The 22,769-nt window shown below is 55.2% G+C and overlaps 2 protein-coding genes across 4 annotated transcripts in view; one reads left to right on the forward strand and one right to left on the reverse strand.

Moving 5' to 3' along the window:
• Nucleotides 1-989: 989 nt before the first annotated feature.
• Nucleotides 990-13,490, forward strand: CACNB3 (calcium voltage-gated channel auxiliary subunit beta 3). 3 transcript variants are annotated; one of them, XM_027106117.1, is made up of 13 exons: nt 990-1,157; nt 8,200-8,322; nt 8,545-8,667; nt 9,129-9,244; nt 9,528-9,592; nt 9,793-9,812; nt 10,011-10,091; nt 10,303-10,361; nt 10,530-10,639; nt 10,943-11,094; nt 11,308-11,403; nt 11,518-11,667; nt 12,123-13,490. In XM_027106117.1, the coding sequence occupies exons 1-13, from the start codon at nt 1,116-1,118 to the stop codon at nt 12,435-12,437; spliced, it is 1,452 nt and encodes a 483-aa protein (XP_026961918.1). In that variant the 5' UTR covers nt 990-1,115; the 3' UTR covers nt 12,438-13,490. The 3 variants fall into 3 exon arrangements, with proteins under 3 accessions (XP_026961918.1, XP_026961919.1, XP_026961917.1); XM_027106116.1 differs by lacking the exon at nt 990-1,157 and adding an exon at nt 3,858-4,558; XM_027106118.1 differs by lacking the exons at nt 990-1,157; nt 8,200-8,322 and adding an exon at nt 3,857-4,558.
• Nucleotides 13,491-14,380: 890 nt separating this feature from the next.
• The window catches only part of DDX23 (DEAD-box helicase 23), a 15,000-nt gene continuing 6,611 nt past the window's right edge, over nt 14,381-22,769 (reverse strand). The window contains exons 4-17 of the mRNA XM_027106115.1: nt 21,763-21,856; nt 21,587-21,652; nt 20,897-21,035; nt 20,476-20,609; nt 20,227-20,339; nt 19,839-19,982; nt 19,518-19,743; nt 19,064-19,209; nt 18,553-18,730; nt 17,573-17,815; nt 16,981-17,132; nt 16,669-16,777; nt 15,707-15,881; nt 14,381-15,269 (exon numbers count right to left, since the gene is read on the reverse strand). Of these exons, the coding sequence (XP_026961916.1) occupies nt 15,046-15,269; nt 15,707-15,881; nt 16,669-16,777; nt 16,981-17,132; nt 17,573-17,815; nt 18,553-18,730; nt 19,064-19,209; nt 19,518-19,743; nt 19,839-19,982; nt 20,227-20,339; nt 20,476-20,609; nt 20,897-21,035; nt 21,587-21,652; nt 21,763-21,856 (2,143 nt within the window). The 3' untranslated portion in view covers nt 14,381-15,045. The remainder of the gene's footprint in view (nt 15,270-15,706; nt 15,882-16,668; nt 16,778-16,980; nt 17,133-17,572; nt 17,816-18,552; nt 18,731-19,063; nt 19,210-19,517; nt 19,744-19,838; nt 19,983-20,226; nt 20,340-20,475; nt 20,610-20,896; nt 21,036-21,586; nt 21,653-21,762; nt 21,857-22,769) is intronic.

Below are 22,769 nucleotides of genomic sequence, written 5' to 3' on the forward strand. Positions count from 1 at the left end.
CGGACGCTGCCGGGCTTAGAGGGGGCGCCCCTGGAGACCAGGATGGAGGTAGGAGCGGCCAGGGCCCCAGAAGATCCAAAGATCTCAAAGGAGCCCCACGGGGGTGGGGATAGGGTGCAGCCTGGAGTCCCATACTAGGGGTCTGGAGGTGGGACCGCAGTTCCTGGAAAGAAGAACGGGTGAGGGGATCGTCCTAGGCTTCGGAGGGGGTCTGGCTCCGAGTTGCGCCGCCTCTGCTCTGCCCAGGGCAGCGCCTCCTGCTGGCAGGGCCGGACCCCTGCCGGCCTACAGACGGGACCCCGGACGGGTGCCACCACCTGGAGGGCGTGTGCGACCTCCGGGTGAATGAGCCCAGGGAGCGCTGCAGCCGGTCGGAGAGGAGCCGCTTCGCCTCGCTCTTCGCCTTTGCGGGCTGAGTCCCGCGGCCCCGGAACCCGGGAGAGAGCAGTGACAGGACAGCTTCCCCGGAACCCAGAGGGGGCGCTTGACGCTGGAGCTAGCGAGCCGTACACAAGCATTCTTCCTTTTCGATCCTTTCCTCTGCTGAGGACAGGTCGAAGCCGTCGCTGGGACCGCGGCGCCTTTCTTCCTCGGGCGCTGGAGGATGGGCGCCGGGCGCACAGAGCAGGGGCCTAAAGCCCCGGAGTCCAGGCAGCCCCCCAGCTACTGCCGCCCTTCTGCCTGTGGCGGTGGGAGCTCCGGAGTCCCTATCTTTTCTAGGGAGGGGTTTGAGGAAGAAGATGGGGGAGGGGGGGTCGGAGAAGGGAGGCGAGATATAGGGATGGAAGGACAGTAGCAGGCAACCAGATGAAGAGAACATGGACCGTAGAGAGGAGGAAGAGACAGAAATGGAGAGAGCAGGACTGAAGGGCGACAGGGGAGGGAGAGAGTGACAGAGGCGGAGAGAAAGGAAGAGAGAAGGGAGGGAGGGAAGGAGGGAGGAGGAAAGGGGGAGGGAACCCGGAGAGAGGGAAGGGAGCAGCCGTCGGAGCCTGGCGGTCGTGGGGCGAGGCCAGGCGTGCAGGTGGGAGCCAGTGTGCAGAGCAGCGGCCCGGTCCTGCTCCTGCCTCGGAGCCCCTGGCCCGGGGGAGGGGGAGAGGCCGCCAGCCCGGTCTATGTCTTTTTCTGACTCCAGTGCAACCTTCCTGCTGAATGAGGTAAACGCGAGGGTCCCCTCCCCAGTGGGTGGGAGGAGAGCCCCACTGCGAGCTAGGAAGAGGGCCCGCATTTGGGGGACACTGCAGCGATGGGGAGGGAGGGAGGCCGAGTAGGTGAGGCTAAGGGTAGAGGTGGCAGGTAGAAAAGGAGGGAGCGGCCAGTGCTGGCAGCTTCTAAGCACTGGGACTGGGATGGGGTGGGGGCGGGGGGAGGGAGGACTGTCTGGGGAGCCAGGAAAGGGGCTAGATGTGAGGACTGAGGAGGACTCTGCCAAGCACCCACCCCCCCCCACCGCGCGCGCCCTCCCGGGGTTCCCTGGGGGCAGCCCAGCAGTTAAATGCTAGGGGCTTTGGCTTTGTCCAGATCTTAAATACTGTGGGGGAGAAGGACTTCCTAGAGGTCCTAGCTCCTGCCTCAGCTTCCCCATTCAACATTCAGGGATTGGGATCTGTCCCACTTCCTGGTGCACTTACAGGAGAAGCCAGAATGCATTCTGGAGGCTCCCAAGAATTCCAACTCCCAAACCTGGTTATTCAGGCTCCCCACCACCACCAAGACCCCCATGTCCTGCTTGTATGCCTTGAGTACCTGCCAGCTACCACTCTAATGACTCTCTCCTAAGAAAGAGGAAGGCAGGAGGAATCCTCTCCTTGAATCCTTTCTCCCCTCCCCGCCCCTCAGCTTTCTCTTCTTATGCTCAGCCAGGGAAAAGAAAAGGGGTTAGGGACCACATGGATACTGACAGGCACATGTCTTGTTACATGAGAACTAGAGCAGGCAGGTGTGGGTAAGGTGAGAAATGGAAGGCGGCAGTGAGTAGCAACTCAGAGAGAAGGGAACCAGGGAGAGGCTCCGAAGCTCCTGCAGGACCCAGGGGATGGGCCAGGTATGAGGAACCTGAACACATCTCCGGGGGTGGGGGTGGTTAGCATGGTAATTCATGCTCTGTTAGCAGACTTAGACACCACTGTCCCAGATGGGGATGAAGACAACAAGGTGTGTAAGGAAAGAGTGAGGTTGATGGCAGATCCACTGTTACCTACAATCCCATGGACACCCTGGTGGTGGGGAGGGTCCCTAAAGGAGAGGCCAGGAGAGTAAATACAGGGATGGGGAGAATCAGAAGCCCCAGTAGCTGTATTCTTCATTAGAATCATCTCCCAGGAGAGAGCACCTTGAGGGTCTTATCGTTTCACATTTCATGCCTCCTTTCTGCCCCTCTGGAAGGACAGAAGGAATTGAAGAGACAGAGAATAAAACAGGATATAAGGAATACTGAGGAACTGGGAGAGGGCACAAAGTGAGAAGACAGTGTCTGGGAACTTCCAATACAGAAGAATCCAACATATAACCAAACCCCAAATGGTGCTGGCCTCAGGAGAGGGAACCGTGAAAGCAGACTGCTTCCCCCAATAGTGAGGCATAGGGGCTCCAACAAAGTTGTTCACCAAATTCAGCAGGAGGAAGATGCTGGGCAGGGCTGGAATGCACCACTCACAGGATGGTGAGACTAAAGGCAGACTAAAGATAGTCTTAAGATGAGGCCCCTTCTCTTTTTCTTGCTAAGGGAACATGAACCAGTGACATAAGTGGGAAGCCAATTGGTTCGGGTGGTCTTCCTCTCTCTCCCACGTACAGTGCTTCCTACCATAGATCTCACCCAACCCTGTCAGAGTTTTGGTTTACTAATTCCCCTGTAGCCCAGGAAGAAAAGGGATGAGCAAATTGCGGATTCACCCTCGTGGGTGTGAGACACTGGGAGTGGAGAAGGACTGAGCTGTGAAGCTCTCCAAGTGTAACCCTCTGTCTACCTCACATCCACCCCCACCCCCCGGGGACGGGGAAGGAGGGGATGAAGGGGTAGGTAGGCCATCAAAATTCAAAGGAATAATTTTGCTCTGGAGCTCAAATGGGTGGATCTTTGAGGAAGTTTCCTCAAGATAAGGGCTGCTGTTCAGTCTCCAACGTCAAATCTGGGTGCCCCTTTTGAAGGAGACTGACTGGTAGAGCAGTACATGTGGCTCCAACCCAGATACTAGGCACCCCAGCCCAGCCTCATCCTTTTGCTAAGGAGGGGATCTGGCCTTACACTAGTGACTCTGGGGACACTTGCCCTTCCCCCTCCCAACCCCCGCGTGGCCAGGCTCTCTCACCTTCTGTCCAAGCCACGACCATCCCCCGACCTCGGCTCTCTGGTTTCTTTCCTCTCCCCTTTAGGCTCGCCTAAAACAGCCCCTCCCTACGCCAGTTCCCACCATGCCTTGGCAATGCCTGGCACAGTCCTTGGCAAGGAAGTGAGGAAGGGAACCCCCATCCTGGCCAGACTAGGATGAAATCTGCCCGCGCAACAGGTGTAGGGTGGCCGGGCCCCAATCCTCCCCCTTCGCACGGGTTGCGCAACAAGGTCCTTTGCTGCAAGAGTCCCAGCACTGAGGGGACCAAGCGCCTGGGGACGGGGGACGGAGGGAGGGCAGGGGCTACTTTCTCGGCATTGGCCTGGGGTCGCTAAATCCATTCCTCCCCAGTACCATTGCGGGGTTTGCGTTTGGAGTCTCGCGTGCCGCCAGGGCCCAGACACCCCGCCCTCTCACCTGCCGCCCCTCCCCCGTCTGCCCCCCCGCCCCTGCCCCGCCTCTTCTGTCTCCCCCAGTCTCCCACTTCCCTGCCTCCCCTCTTCCTCCCTCTGCCTCTGTACCTCCTTTCTCTCTCTCTCTCTCTCCTGTCTCTCCTTAACCTGCGCCCTCTCCTTTCTCGGTGGGGTCTCGTCTCCCAAGCAGTCTCCGCGTCCCCTCCCCCGCTCCAGCCCTTTGTTTCCCGGCGGAGTATTTCCTGGGTTGCCGTATGTCTCTGTCTCTGCATCTCTCCTCGCCCCGCCTCCTCCAAGCCAGGATCCGCCCCGCCCGCAGTCTCTCCTCCCCTTCCTCTCCGCCGCCCCTCTGCCCCATAGGTGCTTGGGGACCCACCTTCTACCCGGCTCCCGTCGGCCACCTCTCCCGGCCGGGTCTCGGGCTCCGCGGGTGGCCGCCGCCCCCCGCCGCCCCCCGCGCCCGCCCCCGGGGAGGGGGGGCAGGTGGGCGGGCACTATTGTTGTCGGAGCCGGCGCCAGATTCCTCAGCCGCGCTCGGGGTGGGACCGGCAGGGTTTGGGGGGGGGTAAGGTGGGGGGAGCGGTGATTTGAGCTCGGAGCAGCTGGTCTTCGCGACTCGCTCCCTCCTTCGCGCTCTCGCTCTCCGCCGCCGCCCGCAGGGCTGCGGGGCTCGGTGGCATCTCCCGGGCGCGGCCCGCTGTCCTCGCCCCTGCCTCGGGGCCGCCCCCGCCCCTGGCGCCGCTCGCTTCCCCCCACCCGGACTCCCCCATGTATGACGACTCCTACGTGCCCGGGTTTGAGGACTCGGAGGCGGTGAGTGCCCACGGGGAGGGTGGGGGTGGGGAAGTTGGGGTGACACCTCATCTCCCTTGGACCCTTACCCCAGTTCAGGACTTTGAAAAACGCCTCTGCGGCGGGGCAGGGCGTGTAGGAGGGCGCTCCAGGAAAGTGGGGAGATGGGTTTTCATGCCAGAGGCTCCCCAGTGCCCCCGTCCTAGAGCAAGGGGTATCGGGTGTGTGCCAAGAGGGGCCAGCGTGGGGGAAAGGCTCAGAGCAGGTGGCTCCACAGCCCAGGACAGAAGGGTGGAGGGAGGAGGGGCTGGAGGCTGAGGGCACAGAGGCTTTAGAGAGGCCTCATGCAACGTCTGGAGTTCCCAAGGGAGGATTTATGGGGTCTGAACACAACAGCTACAGGAGAAGCCGGGGCCCTTGCAGAGGGGGACAATCCAGACCTCCTGTGCCTCAAGTAAAGGACAAATTAGGGAGCCTGGAGAACAGCAGAGAATCCGATACCAGCCTCTTCAGACAGACGGATCATAAAACTTGAGGACCTCCATTATCCCCTTCTGCTGTCCATCCCTGAGCATTGCCTTATCTCCTCACCCTGCCTCCAGCCCAGCTTCTCTCCCAGGCTGAAAACTGGGCACCCAGCACATGGATGAGCCAGCTGACTGAGCCCCATCCATTCCACTCCTCCTGCTGAGGCATCCTCAGAGCAGCGGGCATCCTGAGCTCCTGCTCAGCATGGAGGGCCTGGGGATGGAGAGGAAGCTCTTCGCTCAGAGAACCAGGCAGCTGATAAATATTTAATTCTCCTCTTTGCTTTTATCTCCTGACCCACTGAGACAAATCAGCTCATTAGGCAGTGATTCCCGGAGCTCAGAGCGCAGGGAGAGTGCCTGGAAAGATGGGGGCAAGGATGGGCAGCAGCAGCTCAGTCCCTTCTCTCAAATATCCTACAAGAAGACCTCCTTAGGAGAGCAACTAGATGGCTTAGGAGGAGTCCCTGATAGGTATGGAGGGTAGAGCACTCCAGAGTCGAAAGGGGAGTGTTGGAGTCTTCTCCCATCTCTTGCTGCGAAGTCCAAGATAGATGAGTCCTAGGGCTCAGAATAGGCAGCTGTCAGTCCTTTCCTGGGACTGGGCTCCTGCTGGGGCCCAGTTCCCCGTTGATTGGGCCTCTGGGTCTAATTACATTGCGGCTAGAGCAGATGATTTTCAAGGCTGTGGTAACACCTCTTTCTGACAGTTGAAGGGACAGCTGGCACGGCCCAGGGTGCCAAGGTGAGCTTGAGAATGAACCTCTCTGTGGGGCTGGAGGGCCGTAGAAGGTTCTTCCTGTCCCTGGTTGAGAAGGCTAGGACTGTTGCAAGGTGAAGCCTGACGTGTGGATGGTGTTCGGGGCAGCCTGCTAACCCATCGCTCGCTCCCCACCCTTCTCTGGTTCCTGGATTACCCTCCCCCACTTCCCTTTCTCTTGCCTGGCTCCTTGCTCTCCCCAGGGCCCCCTCTGAAGCAGTAGGAGGGAAATCAGGCTCTAAATAAATCCAACGGCTCATCTCCCTCCTCTCCTTCCCCCGTGCCAGGCAAGAGTGGAGCTGCAGCCTGCCCACACACTCACCAGGCAAGGGGGGCACCACCAGGGCACTGTGCCAACTCCTGGCAGCTCCCAAGTACTGAGGCTCTGGCTGTTTGGGCATAACAGGGCTGGAGGAGGCAAGACCCCAGAGTATGCTTGGCCGGGCAGCCCTGTTCCCGGAGTGATGGGTGAGCTCTGAGGACTTGGGAATAACGGAGAGGGGATTTCAGTCTGAGCACGACTCACTAAACATTTAGGGAGAGATCCTGTCATTCCCATCTTAGGGTGAGAGGCCAGGTAACCCAGGTGCCCCAGGCAGGGACACAAAGATGACTAAATTAGGCTGAGATCCTGGAGAACAGAGAGTAAAGGTCAGACTCCTGTCCCAGCACAGGTCTGGGCAACTAGGAGGCATCTGATGTACACTTATCAAAGCGAGTGGTCATCCTGCCTTGCCTCCTGCCTCCTAGCCTGTTGGCCCCTATTTACTTCAGATAGCCATTTCCCACAGAGGTGTCTCCTGTGCCCCAGGTCCCTGGAAGGAGGACCCCCACTCGACTGACAGTGCAAAGGTTCTTCCTGGGGCTCAGCTGCTCTTTATCCTGCTGCCAAGCCAGCCTTATTTGGTTCTCAAGAGAGATGGGGAACATTGTCTGTAATATGCAGGACTTTCCCTCCTTGTGCTATCTTCATGCCTTGGGTCTACCACAGACATCGTCTTTCGCTTACGCTCTAGGACCTGGGCTGACATCAGTCTGACCAGTCCTCTTGCCCATGGCGGGGCTGGGGCAGGTGTGTGAGTTCGTCTTCCCCACCAAGAATCTGGCCTCCGCTGCCTTTATGCACAGTAGGCTTGAAGGAATGTTCCTCAGCCTGAGAACATTCTACTAAACACACATACACATACACATTCCCACACGGACCCTTTAGGCTTCTGCCTTATCTCTGCCACCTGCCCCTCAGAATTGATGGAAGTGTCACTTTCAGACTTCTGCCCATAAAGAGGGGAAACTGAAGCAGGAAACAAAAGACTCCCTTTTCCCTAGACTGAGGGGGAAACCCAGCCAGCCTGACTTCTGTCCTCCTGCCCTAAGGTCCAGCTTCCTTTGTTCAGTTGTGCATCTCCCTCGTGGCCTTGAAGGTGAGCTCGGCAACCCTCCAAATGCACCTTCATTGCCCAAAGGCCCTTCCAATGGGCAGGACTCTGACACTCTCCTGGCTCAGGTTACCAAAGACCCTTTCCCTGCATCCCCAGGGTTGCTCCTGGCTGGGTTGCCTGGCACCACCTCAGCCTTCCTCCAGGGCTGATATCCCCTTGGGCAAGGGGTGGGGAGATGTAGGCCAGGTGGTAGGTGTGGCCCCACCTCACCCAGGCTTAGGGAGATAGCTTTGTGTCACTTGGTCAGTCTGTCTTGTTTGCTGCCCACACCTGGCCAGTTGTCCCAGCAGGTATGAGAGGAAAGAAAGCGGGGGTGGGGAGAGTAGAGAGGGAGTAACTTTCTGGAGTTGGGAGCTCTGTGGCCTCCTCTTCACCCTGGAAGAGTAGGGACTGGAGGAGATGGGATCTAAGGGGGTGGGTGGCTATATCCTGACACTCAGGACCAGTGCCTTGCCAACCAGTGTCTCCTGACTGTTGCTGGCTGGCTGTACTCCTACCAGGCATTTTAAGGAAATAATTTCCAAGCTGCTTTGCAGGCTGATGTGAACAAGAGGGCTGGGTCTTTGGATTCCGAAGATTCCAAATCATCTCCAATATATCATCTTCAGTACATCTCACTTCCCTCTGCCTAACAGGACATGGTCAAGGGGAGAAAAGGGAGGAAGGAGGGAAGGGAAAGCTCTATTCGAGGCTGCAGTATTAATAGGCTTGGGGGGAGGGGCCCAGATCATAGCACATATGGGTTGGGCCGGCTTTTCTGCAGCCCCAGAGGCACTGGGGCCCTTCTTGGGGAGACAGGGGGGACTGGTGGGCCCAGCCACCCCCGTGGAGCTGGAGAGGCCGAGGTTAGCGGAGGCACCACTGTAGGGTTCGGAGGTGCCTCTCTAGTGCCCTTCACACCTGAGCCCATGGGTCACAGCCTCTCCCCCATGCCAGGGTTCAGCTGGCTCCTATACCAGCCGCCCATCTCTGGACTCAGACGTATCCCTGGAGGAGGACCGGGAGAGTGCCCGGCGTGAAGTGGAGAGCCAGGCTCAGCAGCAGCTTGAAAGGGCCAAGGTATCATCTTGCCGGCTGAGGGCAGGACAGGCCAGACTGGGTGGAAACTTGTGCTAGGTCCTAAGTCTCGAGGGGTCAATGGGCAGGATGTGTGTGAGTGTGAAAGGGTGTGTGTGTGGATGGGCAGACTGATGGGGCCTCCGCCCTCTGCTGATGGGGCACTGAAACTGGAAGGGGTGCTCTGAGGCTCCCCTCATTTGCACCAATGGTCAAATTCTCCAGCACAAACCTGTGGCGTTTGCTGTGAGGACCAATGTCAGCTACTGTGGTGTGCTGGATGAGGAATGCCCCGTCCAGGGCTCTGGAGTCAACTTTGAGGCCAAAGATTTCCTGCACATTAAAGAGGTGACCACCCCCCTCCAAATAGAAGCCACTTAATCTCTCTGCTTTTGCCCCAGTTCCCATTCCTCTTGCTTCGGTCCTCATTTATAAACAAGTTCCCCAAGCTCCTCAACTCTTATGCTTAACACACCCCCATAAAACCCTCATATCCAAGACCTAATCTTCAGGGTCTCCATCCTCCTAAGGCCTGGCTTGGGCCTCAGTCTCCATATCTGTAAAAGTAAGCCATTAGATTAGTTGCATCTTAGGTTCCCTGTGGCAGCTGTGATGCCTCACGCTGAAGTCCTGGGGGTCTCAAACCTGGCTGCCCTTCCCTCTGGTACCTTCTCCTGCCCCCCTCCCCTCGCGCTGCCTTCCTCAGACCCGCTCTCCCAATGCCTCCCTGGCTCCTTCACGTTGAAGTGCCAGGACTGAGGCCTGGGTCCCCTCCTCTCACCGCCCCTTCCGCTCCACCCCACCCCCAGAAGTACAGCAATGACTGGTGGATCGGGCGGCTAGTGAAAGAGGGTGGGGACATCGCCTTCATCCCCAGCCCCCAGCGCCTCGAGAGCATCCGGCTCAAGCAGGAGCAGAAGGCCAGGTGAGAGCAGGGCTGTGACTCAATAAACATACACCCCAGACGTGTGCACTTTACCCACAGTCCACATCACCACACATACACACACATCCCCCCCCACAAATATGCACACTCACACCGAGCGTATGCATTCATAAATGCACGCACATCAAAGCTCACACACACAAATGCTCCCGTCACATGCACTCCCCTCACTAGCTAAAATGTGAGGAGACGTATACAACTATTAAATACTGTCTAGAACAGACACACAAAGACGCTTATTGACCTCCCTTTCTGCTCTTAGGAGATCTGGGAACCCATCCAGCCTGAGTGACATTGGCAACCGACGCTCCCCTCCTCCATCTCTAGGTAGCCTCCCCTCAACCCACCTGTCTTGGGTAGGTGGGTAACTCAGATACAGGGGGAAGGGAGAGTCTCCCAGGTGAACAGTGTGGGAAGGGGTTGGAGCTGGGAGAAGCCCAGGGTCTCCCCTGGGGACGGGAATACCGTGCCCCCAGGGCCTTTCCCCGCTTCACCAACTTTAATCTTTTATTTCCTTTTCCAAAAAGCCAAGCAGAAGCAAAAGCAGGTGAGTCAAGGAAGGGACTGGGGCTTGGGGGGCTCATGGCTTCTGGCTGTGGGGACAGGTTTCTGGGCAGTCATTGTTGGAGGGGCAAGAAAACACAGAGGGGAGGGGGCCCAGAACTTCTGAATCTGCCCCACCCCAGTCAGGTGAAGGGCAGGCCACACAGCCATGACTTTGCCTGAACTCAGGTCAATTCTGCAGGCGGAACATATTCCCCCCTATGATGTGGTGCCCTCCATGCGGCCTGTGGTGCTGGTGGGACCCTCTCTGAAAGGTTATGAGGTGAGAAGAGGTCCCTGACCCCAGAGTTGCCTCTACCAAACCTGCCACAGGAAGGGCCCAGGGACAGGGGGAGGGGATGTTTCCCCCCTCCCCATCCCCCAAGGTCTGGGTGTGGAGGGGCTGGGCTCCATGGCCGCACCTGAGGATGCTGCCCCCCTCCAAGACGGCCCCCAGTCAGTTGCATGCCTTTCCCCTCACCCCTCCCACCCAGGTCACAGACATGATGCAGAAGGCTCTCTTCGACTTCCTCAAACATAGGTTTGATGGCAGGTAAGCTGCCCTGGCCTGCGGAGGCATGAGAACCAGGGAGAAATCATTGTCTCCTTCCAGATGCCTGTAGCAAGGGCTTCTCTAAAGTGAAAATTGGTAGGACCTGGGTAGGGAGGGGCCTAGGCTTGAAATTTAAAGGTGGGTTGTGCTTCTCCATGCCCACCCCAGGATCTCCATCACCCGAGTCACAGCGGACCTCTCACTGGCAAAGCGATCTGTGCTCAACAATCCCGGCAAAAGGACCATCATTGAGCGTTCCTCTGCCCGCTCCAGCATTGGTGAGAAGTCCCCATTCCTGCTTCTCTGCCCACTCAAGCGTTAGTGAGAACCTTTCTCCTACCTTTCTCTTCCCCGACAACTGCATTCCTGCCCAACCTCTTCTCCACCTGCCCCAGGATTGGCAAGAACCGAACCCAGTCTCAATTCTCTGTTCCTCTGCCTGCCCAGGCTTTGATGAACACGCTGTCCCTCCAGTCCCTTCCCATCCACAATTTGGGAGCCCCCAAAGCCCTGTTGGAGTCAGATGGGGTGGAGCCACTGGTGAGCATTGCGGCTCGCTCCCTCCCTCCCACCCTCCATAGCTGAAGTGCAGAGTGAGATCGAGCGCATATTCGAGCTGGCCAAGTCCCTGCAGCTAGTAGTGTTGGATGCTGACACCATCAACCACCCAGCACAGCTGGCCAAGACCTCACTGGCCCCCATCATCGTCTTTGTCAAAGTATCCTCACCGAAGGTAAGTCAGTGGTGGTGATGGAGAAGGCCCACAGGGCTGCCCTCCTAGAATGTGGTACAACTCTGCTTGGTCCCTGCCCAAGGGCTCCTGAATCCCCTTTTCCTGCTGCCCCTTAACACAATTCTAAGTCATCCTCGCCTGCTCCTCATGCAGTCTCGCAGGTCGGGGACATGCCCAGTTCTTTGTAGGCCCAGCTCTGCCCTTTTCCCTCAGGTACTCCAGCGTCTCATCCGCTCCCGGGGGAAGTCACAGATGAAGCACCTGACTGTACAGATGATGGCATATGATAAGCTGGTTCAGTGCCCACCAGTGAGTGGTACTCCTGTGCCCGCTCTTGCTTTTCCAGGGCTGGGGGAGTGATGGAGATGGGTGGAGGGCTCCTGCTGAGAAGAAGCCAATATTCCCCCTTTTCCTTCCCTCCAGGAGTCATTTGATGTGATTCTGGATGAGAACCAGCTGGAGGATGCCTGTGAGCACCTGGCTGAGTACCTGGAGGTCTACTGGAGGGCCACCCACCACCCAGCCCCCGGCCCTGGACTTCTCGGCCCTCCCAGTACCATACCTGGACTTCAGGTAGCCATTTCCAAGGGCACAGATGCTCAGGCTAAGCCAGCCAAAACAATGCCCCCTCCCTGCCCAGAGGATCCCCCTTGGCCTCCAGTTTGAAGGCCAAAGGGTCAGAGAGCAGAGCTAGGGCATATGGGCGAAGGCATTTCCTGATGAGAGGGAATAAAGCAATGAGATGCGTGATCAAAGGCTATTTCTTTAGGACTCCAAAGAAACACACTTTCCAAACCCTTCTCCTTAGTCTGTCTTGAAGGCAGAGCCTGAATTTTGTGGGAGTCAAAAGCTCCAGTTTTCCGTGTCTGAAGTGGGAGAATGCTCCAGTATGCTGCTCCTTCCTTGCACTATTTCGTGTCCGCGGGGCCTGAGAGTTGAGGGGGAAGAAATCCCCACCCTGCTGGAGGTGGCAGGGAGGCCAAGGCGAGGTCCGCATGGCCTCACTTAGAGCTTCTGTCTTGCCCCAGAACCAGCAGCTGCTAGGGGAGCGTGGCGAGGAGCACTCACCCCTCGAGCGGGACAGCTTGATGCCCTCCGATGAGGCCAGCGAGAGCTCCCGCCAAGCCTGGACAGGATCTTCGCAGCGCAGCTCCCGCCACCTGGAGGAGGACTATGCAGATGCCTATCAGGACCTGTACCAGCCTCACCGCCAACACACCTCGGGGCTGCCTAGTGCTAACGGGCACGACCCCCAAGACCGGCTCCTGGCGCAGGACTCGGAGCACAACCACAATGACCGGAACTGGCAGCGCAACCGGCCCTGGCCCAAGGATAGCTACTGACAGCCTCCTGCTGCCCGACCCTGGCAGGCACAGGCACAGCTATCTGGGGCACCCGCTCCAGGCAGGTTGGAGTTAGACTGGCATTAGGCTGGCACTAGGCTCAGCCCCCAAAACCCCCTGCCCAGCCCCAGCTCCAGGGCTGCCTGCAGTCCCAAGGTTCTGGGAGAAGCGCGGGGCCCCCTCACCTCCTGGGCACAGTGACCCCCCTAGGCTCCCATTCCAGGTACTAGCTGTGTGTGCTGCACCCCTGGCACCTTCCTCTCCTCCTGCACAAGAAGCTGCCCCACTGGGCAGTGCCCTCAGGCCAGGATCCCCTTAGCAGGGGCCTTCCCACCAGACTCAGGGAAGGGATGCCCCCTCAAAGTGACAAGAAGGTGGGGTGTGGGCAGCATGACATGAGGAAGAAACAAGGTCCCTGAGCAGCTACTATCCTAACCCAAGGGACTCAGGGGTTGTGCTTTGGGGTCTGAGAGCCTCCACTCGCCTCACTGCCACACATTAGAAATGAGACAATCAAAGCCCAACAGGGTGGCACTCCCATCCATCAGCTGGGGTGGGGCATCCACACACGAGGCTGGAGCACAGGCAGGCTGGGCTAGGGCCAGAGGCCTCACAGTTGAAGCCCTTGAAGGGAAGGGCTCTCCTCAGCTGCCAGGAAGCTTCCTAACATCTGAAGGACCAGGACATGGTCAGGCCAAATGGCAGACGGGAGCCCACCTGGATTGGGGCTTTGGGAAGGGAGGGCGTGTGTAGCGCAAAACGTATGGACAGCGTCAGGGGCCTCCTTGCCCCACTCATTCTTTTGCTCTTGCATCCTGTCATCTCTGTTCTTGGCCTTCATGCCTCCTGGGGGATACGGGCCTCAGACTTTATTCCCTGATTCATAGCAGCTGCTTGTTAAGTTAGGGTTAGAGGGGGAGAGATAGGACCCAGTGGACAGCCCCCAGAGGCCCTGTGTACCCACCTTAAGGCTCTAGTGTGTGACCTACAGAGCATGCTCCACAGGCCCCTGCCCCACCTCACCGTCATCACTAATAAACACCACGCACCATCCCTCGGGCTCCTGGTGTATGTCTGCTGGCTCAAGTAGCCAAGTTCCTCACTGCAGGGCCAAGACTGGAGGAGGTACAGAAGTATCCTGGCAGCCTCTCTCTCACAAAGAACCCATTAAATGGGAAGGGCAAAGGACAGAGCTGGGGGAGGCACTATACTCCCAGGTACCCCTCCATGCCCAGGGCCTGGAGGGAAACTTTCAGCAGCACAGAAGGGACTTGTTTGGGGAGGTGGAGAAGAGGCTTAGTCACCTTACACGGTCCCTACCTCAGGCCAAAAAGGTCCTGAAGTAGTTGCAACTTGAACTCCAGGTACGTGCCCAGCTCTTTGATGGGTAAGGAAGAGCATGTGGTAAAAGTATTGGGGGAGGACCCAGGCCGTGCAGCCCTCTAGCCCTCTCCCCACAACCTACTCAGCCGGGCCCAGCTCACCTTTCCGTGGTGCCTCTGGTGCCTGTCTCCACAACCTCCCATGAGCAGTGGGCTCGGCAGTTAGGGAGCCACAAGCAAAGGTCCTGAAGACTTGGTGTCAAGCACACTGCACCAGGGCGGGAGAGTGGTTCTGACTGCTTCACCCGCCAAAGTTTCACAACTGCTTTCCTTCCTCACCCTTGTGCAAAGCTCCCTGGAGGGTGTCCAGGCCAGAGCTTCAAGTTCTGTGAAGCCAGAGCAGGGGAGGGAAGATGCATCGTGGTCCTGCTGTCGGTGCCTTTTCCATCTCCCCTCAGGCACCTCCTATAGACTTAAACTATCAGCTCAGACCCTAGGCTCTTCTTTGAATGTTGATTTTCTTTCATCTCCCAAGTGAATCCACTGTGCCCAGTGCTGTCCTCCTGGTCTTCTGTGGTACCAGGGAGGACCTGGGAGATGAGTTTAGCTGGAACTAAGACACAGCCTTAATATTCATGTATTTATTCTCAGAACATACAAACTCTTCTCAGAGAATAGAAAACAGAAAGTTCACTCTGACTTCAAGGACTCAGCCAGCTCCCCATCCCCACACCTGCTAAAAAGTTCCCCGGGTGAGGGCCTGGAGTGCACAGTACCCCTCGGCACAGGGGCCGTGCACAACTCTAAACAAGGCTCTCCACTTGTTTGATAATCCGAAAGGGCAAACAGCTGTCAAAATGACAATAAGAGTCCAAGATCCATACTCCTCAGGGCCAGATCCCCTGGGTCACCTAGGGCAACGATGGTGCTGCAGCTCACGCAGTCACGTCTGTGCCGAAGAAGTCCCAGCCCGGCAGCCAGGTCTGTTCAGTCTAGGAGGCAGTGCCAATTGGCTGCCCCCATACCTGGCAAGAGCTGATGGCCCAATGCAATCCCAAAGCCCGCCGGAGGGGCAGGGCTGGGCCAAAACCTAGGGTAATTTGTTCTTGCCTCCTAGCTTCCTCTCCTCTTACAGCCCCACACTCAGGCCTTCAGAACTGAGGGTCTGGGCCAGGGAGTCTGATTGTTTCCTAAGCCCCCATAAGAGTGCGGACCTGGGAAGAGACGTGAGGGTCCTGAAGAACAGGCTCCAGGGCGCAGCCTTGAACCGCAGGGAGAATGCTGTGTCAGGCAAAGATGGTCTCCTCCCGGCGCTTCTTGGTGAGGATGGTGCCCGGCTTGTGCTGGGCATCGGGGTGGTTGGCTAGCTCTGGGGGGCAGGAGGACACCGGGCTCTCCAGGATGGCTTGCTTCAGCTCATAGAACACAGCAGAGTCCTCTTTGGTGAGGAAGGTGATGGCCACACCACTCTTGCCTGCTCGTCCCGTGCGGCCAATGCGGTGGATATAATCTGGGGAGGGGGAGGAACGTCACTCAGGGCGCCAGGCCAGATGCCCTGGTGAGCAGTGCGTGAAGCCACCACTTCTAAAGGCTTCATCCTTGCCACCACACCTCTGAGGGCAGTAAACACAGCTCGCGCTGCCTGAATCTGCAGTGCCCACGGTGCTCTGCCCGCTAGCACTGCTAATGGTGGCCATCCTACCACATTAAAACGGAGTGGCCCAGCTCCATTCTTCTCCATACCCAGAAGACAGAGTGTAATCCCAGGAGCTGGGACAACACACCCAAGAGAGATACAGGGCAGGAGCTCTTCTCACTGGGACAAGCAGCCCTAGGCTCAGAGCTGTGAGACTTGACAGCAGGAGCCTCCTCAGTGGAGCTATTCGAGGAGAAACGGGCAAGGAATCTCCCTTTACCTGGATTGAAGCTGCTTTCCCCTGCACTTACCTTCAATGTTTTTGGCCATATCATAGTTGACAACCATAGACACATCTTGGATGTCGATACCACGACCCGCCACATCTGTAGCCACCAAAATATCCTTGGCCCCAGCCTTGAGGTTGGATAGTGCAAACTCTCGCTGCTCCTGGCCTTTTCCACCATGCAGCGTACAAGCATTGTACTGTTGGAAGAATGGTGAGGTGAAGAAAGAGCAATGGGATCATGGAAAGACAGAAGTTAGGAGGGAGTGGACTGGGAGGAGGGAGGGTTGCAGAGAGCAGCAGGGGAGATGGAAAGGGGAAGGAGGCAGAAGAGAACAAGGGCAACTGAAGTAAGGAGAGAACAGATGAGCTGAAGAAAGGGATAGGAGAGATTGGGGGTGGTGGTGAGGGGAGACACAGACAGGGCAAGGTCAAAGGTAAAGCAATCAGGGGTGAGATGTGGAGCCAGACAGATGAGAAGTAGTGAAAGAGAGAATGAGGCTAAGAGATGAGGGTGGAAAGCAGGGACCAAGAAATTTAAGGAAGTTTAAGCCTGAGTGGAAAGGACACACCCTTCCCCTCCAACACCAGTATCAGGAGTAAAGGACACTCATCACTAACATCTCCCTCCTGACAACACCATCCTCTCCCCCAAACATAAATAAACACGAAACACTTTGACCCACTCTACTCCATATCCTCAGATTCTGCCAGGATGTGTCTCATAACCTCTCCCTGGCCCCAGCACACTTGGAGGAAGACCCAAGGCAGCTGTGGCTGGCACTGCTGGAATGGACAGGGAGTCACAGCAATCGACCAAGTCCTCTTTATCCCCATCAACCACCCTTTTCCCTCTGACCCTGGCTTGTTAAATGTTGGAGAGGTTCAAGAGTAGGTAAGCACTGAAAGCAGAAGCCTAGGGGGCCCGTCTAGTTTCAGAAAGCAGCACCAAAGAGACCAGGCATTGCTCTCCCCTCCCAGACACACCCCCATCTTCTCCAGGGATTTGGCCAAAACATCACAGCCCTTCTTCTGGTTGACAAAAATGATGATGGGGGGATCAAAGCCTTGCTCCAAGATTGCCAGCAGCTTTTTCCTGGAGAGAAGAGGAAGAGAAAAATGAGATGCATACTACCCTCCACTCCAAGTGAAATGCCCAACACTGATCTACAAACACCAATTCCAGGATCTCCAATGCCCAGCTCTTCAACACGGCAGAACAGTCGCCCTCCGGCCACCACTCGCACTAAAAAAAGCCTCTTCTCCTTTCTGTTTCCCCTGGCTCAGCTGCCCCCATACCTCTTTTCAGACTCTGACATGAGGAAGACCTTCTGTTCCACACGTTCGTGGGGCTTGCCGGCAGAGCCAATGTACACCACAGCAGGTCGCCGAAGATAGCTCCGGGCTAGACGCTCCACCGCTGGGGGCATGGTGGCCGTGAACATGACTGTCTATGAAAACAAGAGGTTCAGCCCTGGGCCCAGGCAGACACATCACACATCCCACCATCAGCCCAGGCAGCGCAGCCCAAGCTGCAGAACAGAAAATGAGCCATGGTGTGAGTTCTGCCAGAAGTAGTGCCTGACAGAGAGAGAACTGTCCTTTGCCTTCCCACTTCTTTTCCTCAGTGCCTGTTCAGCAGAGTACTTTACATCTTATGCTAACAGGAAGGGCTGAGAGCATTTGCCAGCACCTGTGGCGGGCAGTAGCATGACTGTTTGGAATCATTTTTCCAGGGCTAAGAGGCTACACTGCTAGGACTGTGAGAGGACTGTACATGGGGAGCCATGCCTCACCATTCTGGAAACATGCACTTGCCTAGGGCAAGAAGGGCCCTGGAGCAGGTCTGGCAACTTGCCCAACTTTTCCCAGCCTAGGGAAGCAGCCTTACTTGGCGGTACTTATGTTTTCCTGACTCGAAGTTGGCCAACATCTTCTCAGGGTCCTCGGCCTCATCCGTGTCCGGCTTCTGGTTGCTGACAGGCATGTGCTCCAGGATCTTCTGGACGTCTGGCTCGAAGCCCATATCAATCATCCTGTCTGCCTCATCCAGAACCACATAGGTACAGCGGCTCAGCACCAGGTAGCGGTTCTCCAGCACATCAATCAGACGTCCTGGAGTAGCAATCACTATCTGGGGGGTACAGTGGAATCATGTGTGGCCCCAGCAGGTACCCCTTTCTTCTCTCTTCTGTGAACTATCCACCCAATAGATCCCCAATGCTAAGGAACTTTGACCCCAACCTCCAGTTATGTTTGGTAGTGAAAGTTCCTGAGAAGTGGCATGAAATCACTTGTTGCTACCTTGGATTTTTTTCAGGAATGAATGGGGTCTCTGAGTAAGGTCCAGGGATTAGACAGAAGAGGCAACATCAACAGAACTTTCTTAGACGGAAAAGAGACTAAGCGATACTATGGAGAGGGTTGGATAAAGGGATTACACTAAGAAGCCTGCAGAAGACTTGATTCCTACAGCAGACTTCTCGTAAAAAGCTCTCCTCCCCTACCCTAAGAAGAAGGCAACACAAAATCAACGACATGGTCTTTCAGAGCGATTAAGAGCACAGCCTTCACATATGAATCTCAGCTCTACCCATCACCAGCTGTGACTTTGGGCAAGTTATTAACCTGATTCTCAGCTTCACCTGTAAAATGGAAATACCGTTATCTATTCTCTTTAAGGTGGTTGTGAGAATTAATGATATACAGAGCACAATCCCTGGTGCATAAGTCCCCCGTAAATAACAGCACATATATACATACCAGCCCCTTTCTTCATTTACTGTACATCTATGGCAGAAACTAGAAACAGAGCCCCCAGACAGAGAGCCCTCCCAAATGGCTGGCTGGCTGCTGGCCAGGTGAACAAACCTCACAACCCATGCGCAGCCTGAAGCCCTGGTCTTCTCTGGAGATGCCGCCAATGACAGCCACAGTGCGGATGCCTAGCGGCTTCCCAAACTTGATGGTCTCTTCCTCAATCTGCTGAGCCAGCTCACGAGTGGGGGCCAGGATGATGGCATAAGGGCCCTGGTCTGACTCTTCGATCCTGTGGTAAATGGGGCATTCCACAGTTTCATGAGCTTTGGTTCTCATCCAACCACAAACAGGAGCAAGACAAAGTCACTCTTAAGGGCAACTAAAGGGAATGAGGAGGGTGGTGGGAAAAGAATGTAACAATTGCTCTTAAAAATCAGACGCCGGGATAGCCAAGCTCTCCAGGGAGTGGTCCTTGCCAGCAATAAAATCATACACTTCTTTGATATCATGATCCAATTATTCCCTAATATCTGACCCAGACTAAAGGCTTCTGATTATAGACTTAAAAAGAAAACCAAATGCTCATTTGCCATTTTCACCAACTGGTGTCAGCTGATGTCACCTGTCAATTTTGGGGAGAGTGGTAATCCAGACCAGCAACGGGATGAGGAAGGCTGCTGTCTTGCCGCTGCCAGTCTCAGCCACTCCAATGATGTCACGATTCTGTAGCCCAATGGGAATTGCCTGACGCTGGATAGGTGTCGGCTCCTGTAGTGACCCAGAGACAGTAACGTGTACAGGCAAAATTATACTACCTGGGCTGCTGCTGACAGAGTGGGCACATATGCTAGCACAACGGGAGGACACCAAGCACAGTGAACAGGAATGGGACCCGAGAAGAAACACAATCAACAAACAATACTTCCACCAGAAACTGAGAGACGTCACCTTGGTGCCCACTGGCAGAGAAGGCACCGAACAGTCTAGGAACAAAGTTCTCTGTTCTCAAATTAAATCCGTACCCCCTAGAATCTGGGAACACGTAAGGCCTTCTGGGCCAATCTGCTCCTTCATACCTTGTAGCCACACTTATCGATGACCTCCAAGATGTGTGGAGGCAGAGAAGAGTCTTTCCAGGATCGGATGGGATTGGGGATCTTGCCACCTTTGGTGGTGATGCTGTAGTCCTCACGGAAGATCCGCCAGTCCCTGTCTGTCATCTCATCCAACTTCTTCTGGGACCAATGCCTATCATCCCAGCGTTGCTTGGCTTCCTTCTTACGAAGTTTGCGGAGTCTTGCCCTGGAGCAGGACATGGGGAATAAAGGGGTTCGTATCCTCCATCTCCTTCCTGTAGACTCGGCTCTGCCCAACCACCTGCAGCCCTGCCCACTCACTCCTCCTGCTCCTTTTCTTCCAGCGTCCGCCTCTTCTCCATTAGGTCTCCATAGAAACGTGACTGCTCTCGTTTCTGCTGCTTTAGGTCAATGCCTGCAATGAAGCCTCGCCCCAACAACTGCACCTGGTGCCGTTCTTTGTACCTGGGATTGAGACAGAGGAAGAGGAAAAGAGAAGGAGCTGCTAAGCACAAGGATGGAGGTGCAGACTACCAACATTACCAGTTCCCCTTCCAGCCAGGGTCCCTCATCGCCCAGAGGGCTGGCTAACTACTATTTTACCCATCTCCTCATCCCAGCCTATCTTACTTCTATCTCTGTAGTCACTGGTTCTCTCTAGCAACTGCCTAGTTTAAAAGACCTAGCACTGAGGCCTGAAGACACTCACAGGGGGTTGTAGTCAATGGAAGTGTCCTCAGATGCATCCCACTCAAAGACAAACTTGCGGTCATTGAGATGCCTCGTCCGGCGCCGCTTCTTGATGCCACCCAGGTAACGCTCCTGCCCGGGCACAGAACACAAAGCCCATCAAACGGGAGGCCCAAATCTCATATACAGAGATCAGACTGGCCCAACAAGCAAGCCTCCTTAGTGTGTGAGGAGCGTGGGGCCACGAAGACAGAACTGAGGCCTGCACCTTAATGGCATGCAGTTCCTTGCTCTTATCCTTCTCCTCCCGGATTTTCTGCCGCCCTTCCTCATCCTCATTTCCATTGGTCTCCCGCTCCATCCTCTCCCTGCGTTCCCGACGTTCCCGTTCCTGAGGGTCTTCTGTAGACCAAAGAAAGCAAAGCTGCAGAAGAACTCAGTGGAAGAAAAAAGAGGGCATGGAGGAGATCCAGACAACAGACACCAAATGAGTAAAAAAATGGGGGGGAGAGATTTATGATACAAGGGAAATGGAGACCTAACAGAAAGATATTTTTCTCAGAAACTTGCCCCATCCTTCCTTCTTCCAAACTCAGAGCAAATAGCTTTCTAGCTCTCCTAAGTTACACCACAATCCCATTCCCACCCTTCCCTACCCTGTCTAGGGGCTACAGGGTAAGAAAACGAACCCAACATTTTCCTGCCCAAGTCTTGGAACTGTTTCCTTTTCTTCCTCTCTTCCTCAAGCATCCTCTGCCGCTCCTCCACCTCCTGCTGCCGTCGCTTTAGGGCTTCAGCCTCTCGTTCTGCTTTGGAGAGGAACTTGGGCTACAAAACAGATTACAACTGTAAACAATGATCTAGGAACAGGGTATAATCACACCACTGATGGCAAGATGGCAGGGAGCCCAAAAATATTTGCTCAGGCATTAAACATGTTAAGGAAAACATAAATAGGCCCAGGACCCTGTTACGGGCTAAATTGTGTCTCCCTCAAAATTCACATGTTGAAGCCCTACCCTCCAGTACCTCAGAATGTGACTGTATTTGGAGACAGAGCCTTTAAAGAGGTGATTAAGGTAACCTGAGGCTCCAAGGTTGGGCCCTAAACCAATCTGACTGTGTCCTTATAAAAAGAGAAAATTTGGACACACAGAGATACCAGGAGCATACACACACAGAGGGAAGAGCATGTGAATATGGAAAAGACATCCATCTACAAGCCAAGGAGAGAAGCCTCAGAAGAAACAACCCCATCTGATCTCAGACTTCTAACCTCCAGAACCGTGAGAAAATAAATTTCTGTTGTTTAAGTCACTCAGTCCGTGTGTTCTGTCATGGCAGCCCTAGCCAACTAATACAGACCTTCAAGCTCTTACCTTAGCCTCAGCTTCTTCCTCAGCCTTTTTCTTGGCCAGAAGTTCCTCCAGGGATAATGGCTGGGCCTGAAGATAAAACACAGGACTTCAGTCCATAGAAGCTCTCTCCCTGTGAAGAACAAAGTTGGGCTTGAACTGAAGAGGAAGATGAGGAAAAAAATCCTTCCTCTTTTTACCTTAGGCTTCTTATCACCATGTTCATCCTCTTCATCCTTCCTAGAGTCTCTGTCTTTCCGAGATTTAAAATCTTTTCCTCGGCCAGGAGATAAACTTAAAGGCAAAGGAACAGGAAAAGTCCATATCACTCTTAGCCTAGCCCCTGGATGAGGCTCAGACTGAGCTCGCCAAAAGAGGATGGAAGTTTTCCCACAACTCAGCAAGACTGGCCCACGGTCATCCAACATGTCCTGAAGCTCCTTTTGCAGACCTGGTCACTCTGCCTGCTCTGAAACCTAACAATGGCCCTATCTTGGCCCCATTCTACCTGAATCTCCTTTTCTGAGACTATTCTCTTCTGGGAAGTGGATCTTCACTACTGATATCAAAAATTATTTCCTCCAAATATTACTCAGCCATAAAAAAGAAGGAAATATTACCATTTGCAGCAACATGGATGGACCTAGAGATTATCACACTGAGTGAAGCCAGACAGAGAAAGACAAATATATGGTATCACTTATACGTGGAATCTAAAAAATAATACAAATGAATTATTTACAAAACAGAAACAAACTCACAGACACAGAAAACAAACTTATGGTTACCAAAGGGGAAGGGGGGCGTGGAAGGCTAAATTAGGAGTATGGAATTAACAAATACACATGACTATATATAAAATAAACAACAAGAATTTACTGTAGGGAATTCCCTGGTGGCACAGTGGTTAAGAATCTGCCTGCCAATGCAGGGGACATGGGTTTGAGCTCTGATCCGGGAAGATGTCACATGCCGCAGAGCAACTAAGCCCGTGCACTACAACTACTGAGCCTGTGCTCTAGAGCCCACGAGCCACAACTACTGAGCCTGTGCTCTAGAACCCGCGAACCACAACTACTGAGCCTGTGTGCCACAATTACTGAAGCCTGTGCGTCTAGAGCCCGTGCTCCACAACGAGAAGCCACGGCAATGAGAAGCCTACGTACCACAACAAAGAGTAGACCCCGCTCGCCGCAATTAGAGAAAG

This window comes from Aethalodelphis obliquidens, unplaced genomic scaffold (assembly GCF_003676395.1).
Source record: "Aethalodelphis obliquidens isolate GAN/ISIS:26980383/991018 unplaced genomic scaffold, ASM367639v1 scaffold8, whole genome shotgun sequence".
NCBI classification, from domain to species: Eukaryota; Metazoa; Chordata; class Mammalia; order Artiodactyla; family Delphinidae; genus Aethalodelphis; species Aethalodelphis obliquidens.

What these genes read in the sequence shown, in the direction of transcription:
- CACNB3 (XM_027106116.1), top strand. Translation starts at nt 4,514, where the DNA reads ATGTATGACGACTCCTACGTGCCCGGGTTTGAGGACTCGGAGGCG. An exon ending in CTCCCCTCCTCCATCTCTAG is followed by an intron (nt 9,593 to 9,792) that starts GTAGCCTCCCCT and finishes TTTTCCAAAAAG; the next exon opens with CCAAGCAGAAGCAAAAGCAG. An exon ending in AGCTGGTTCAGTGCCCACCA is followed by an intron (nt 11,404 to 11,517) that starts GTGAGTGGTACT and finishes CCTTCCCTCCAG; the next exon opens with GAGTCATTTGATGTGATTCT.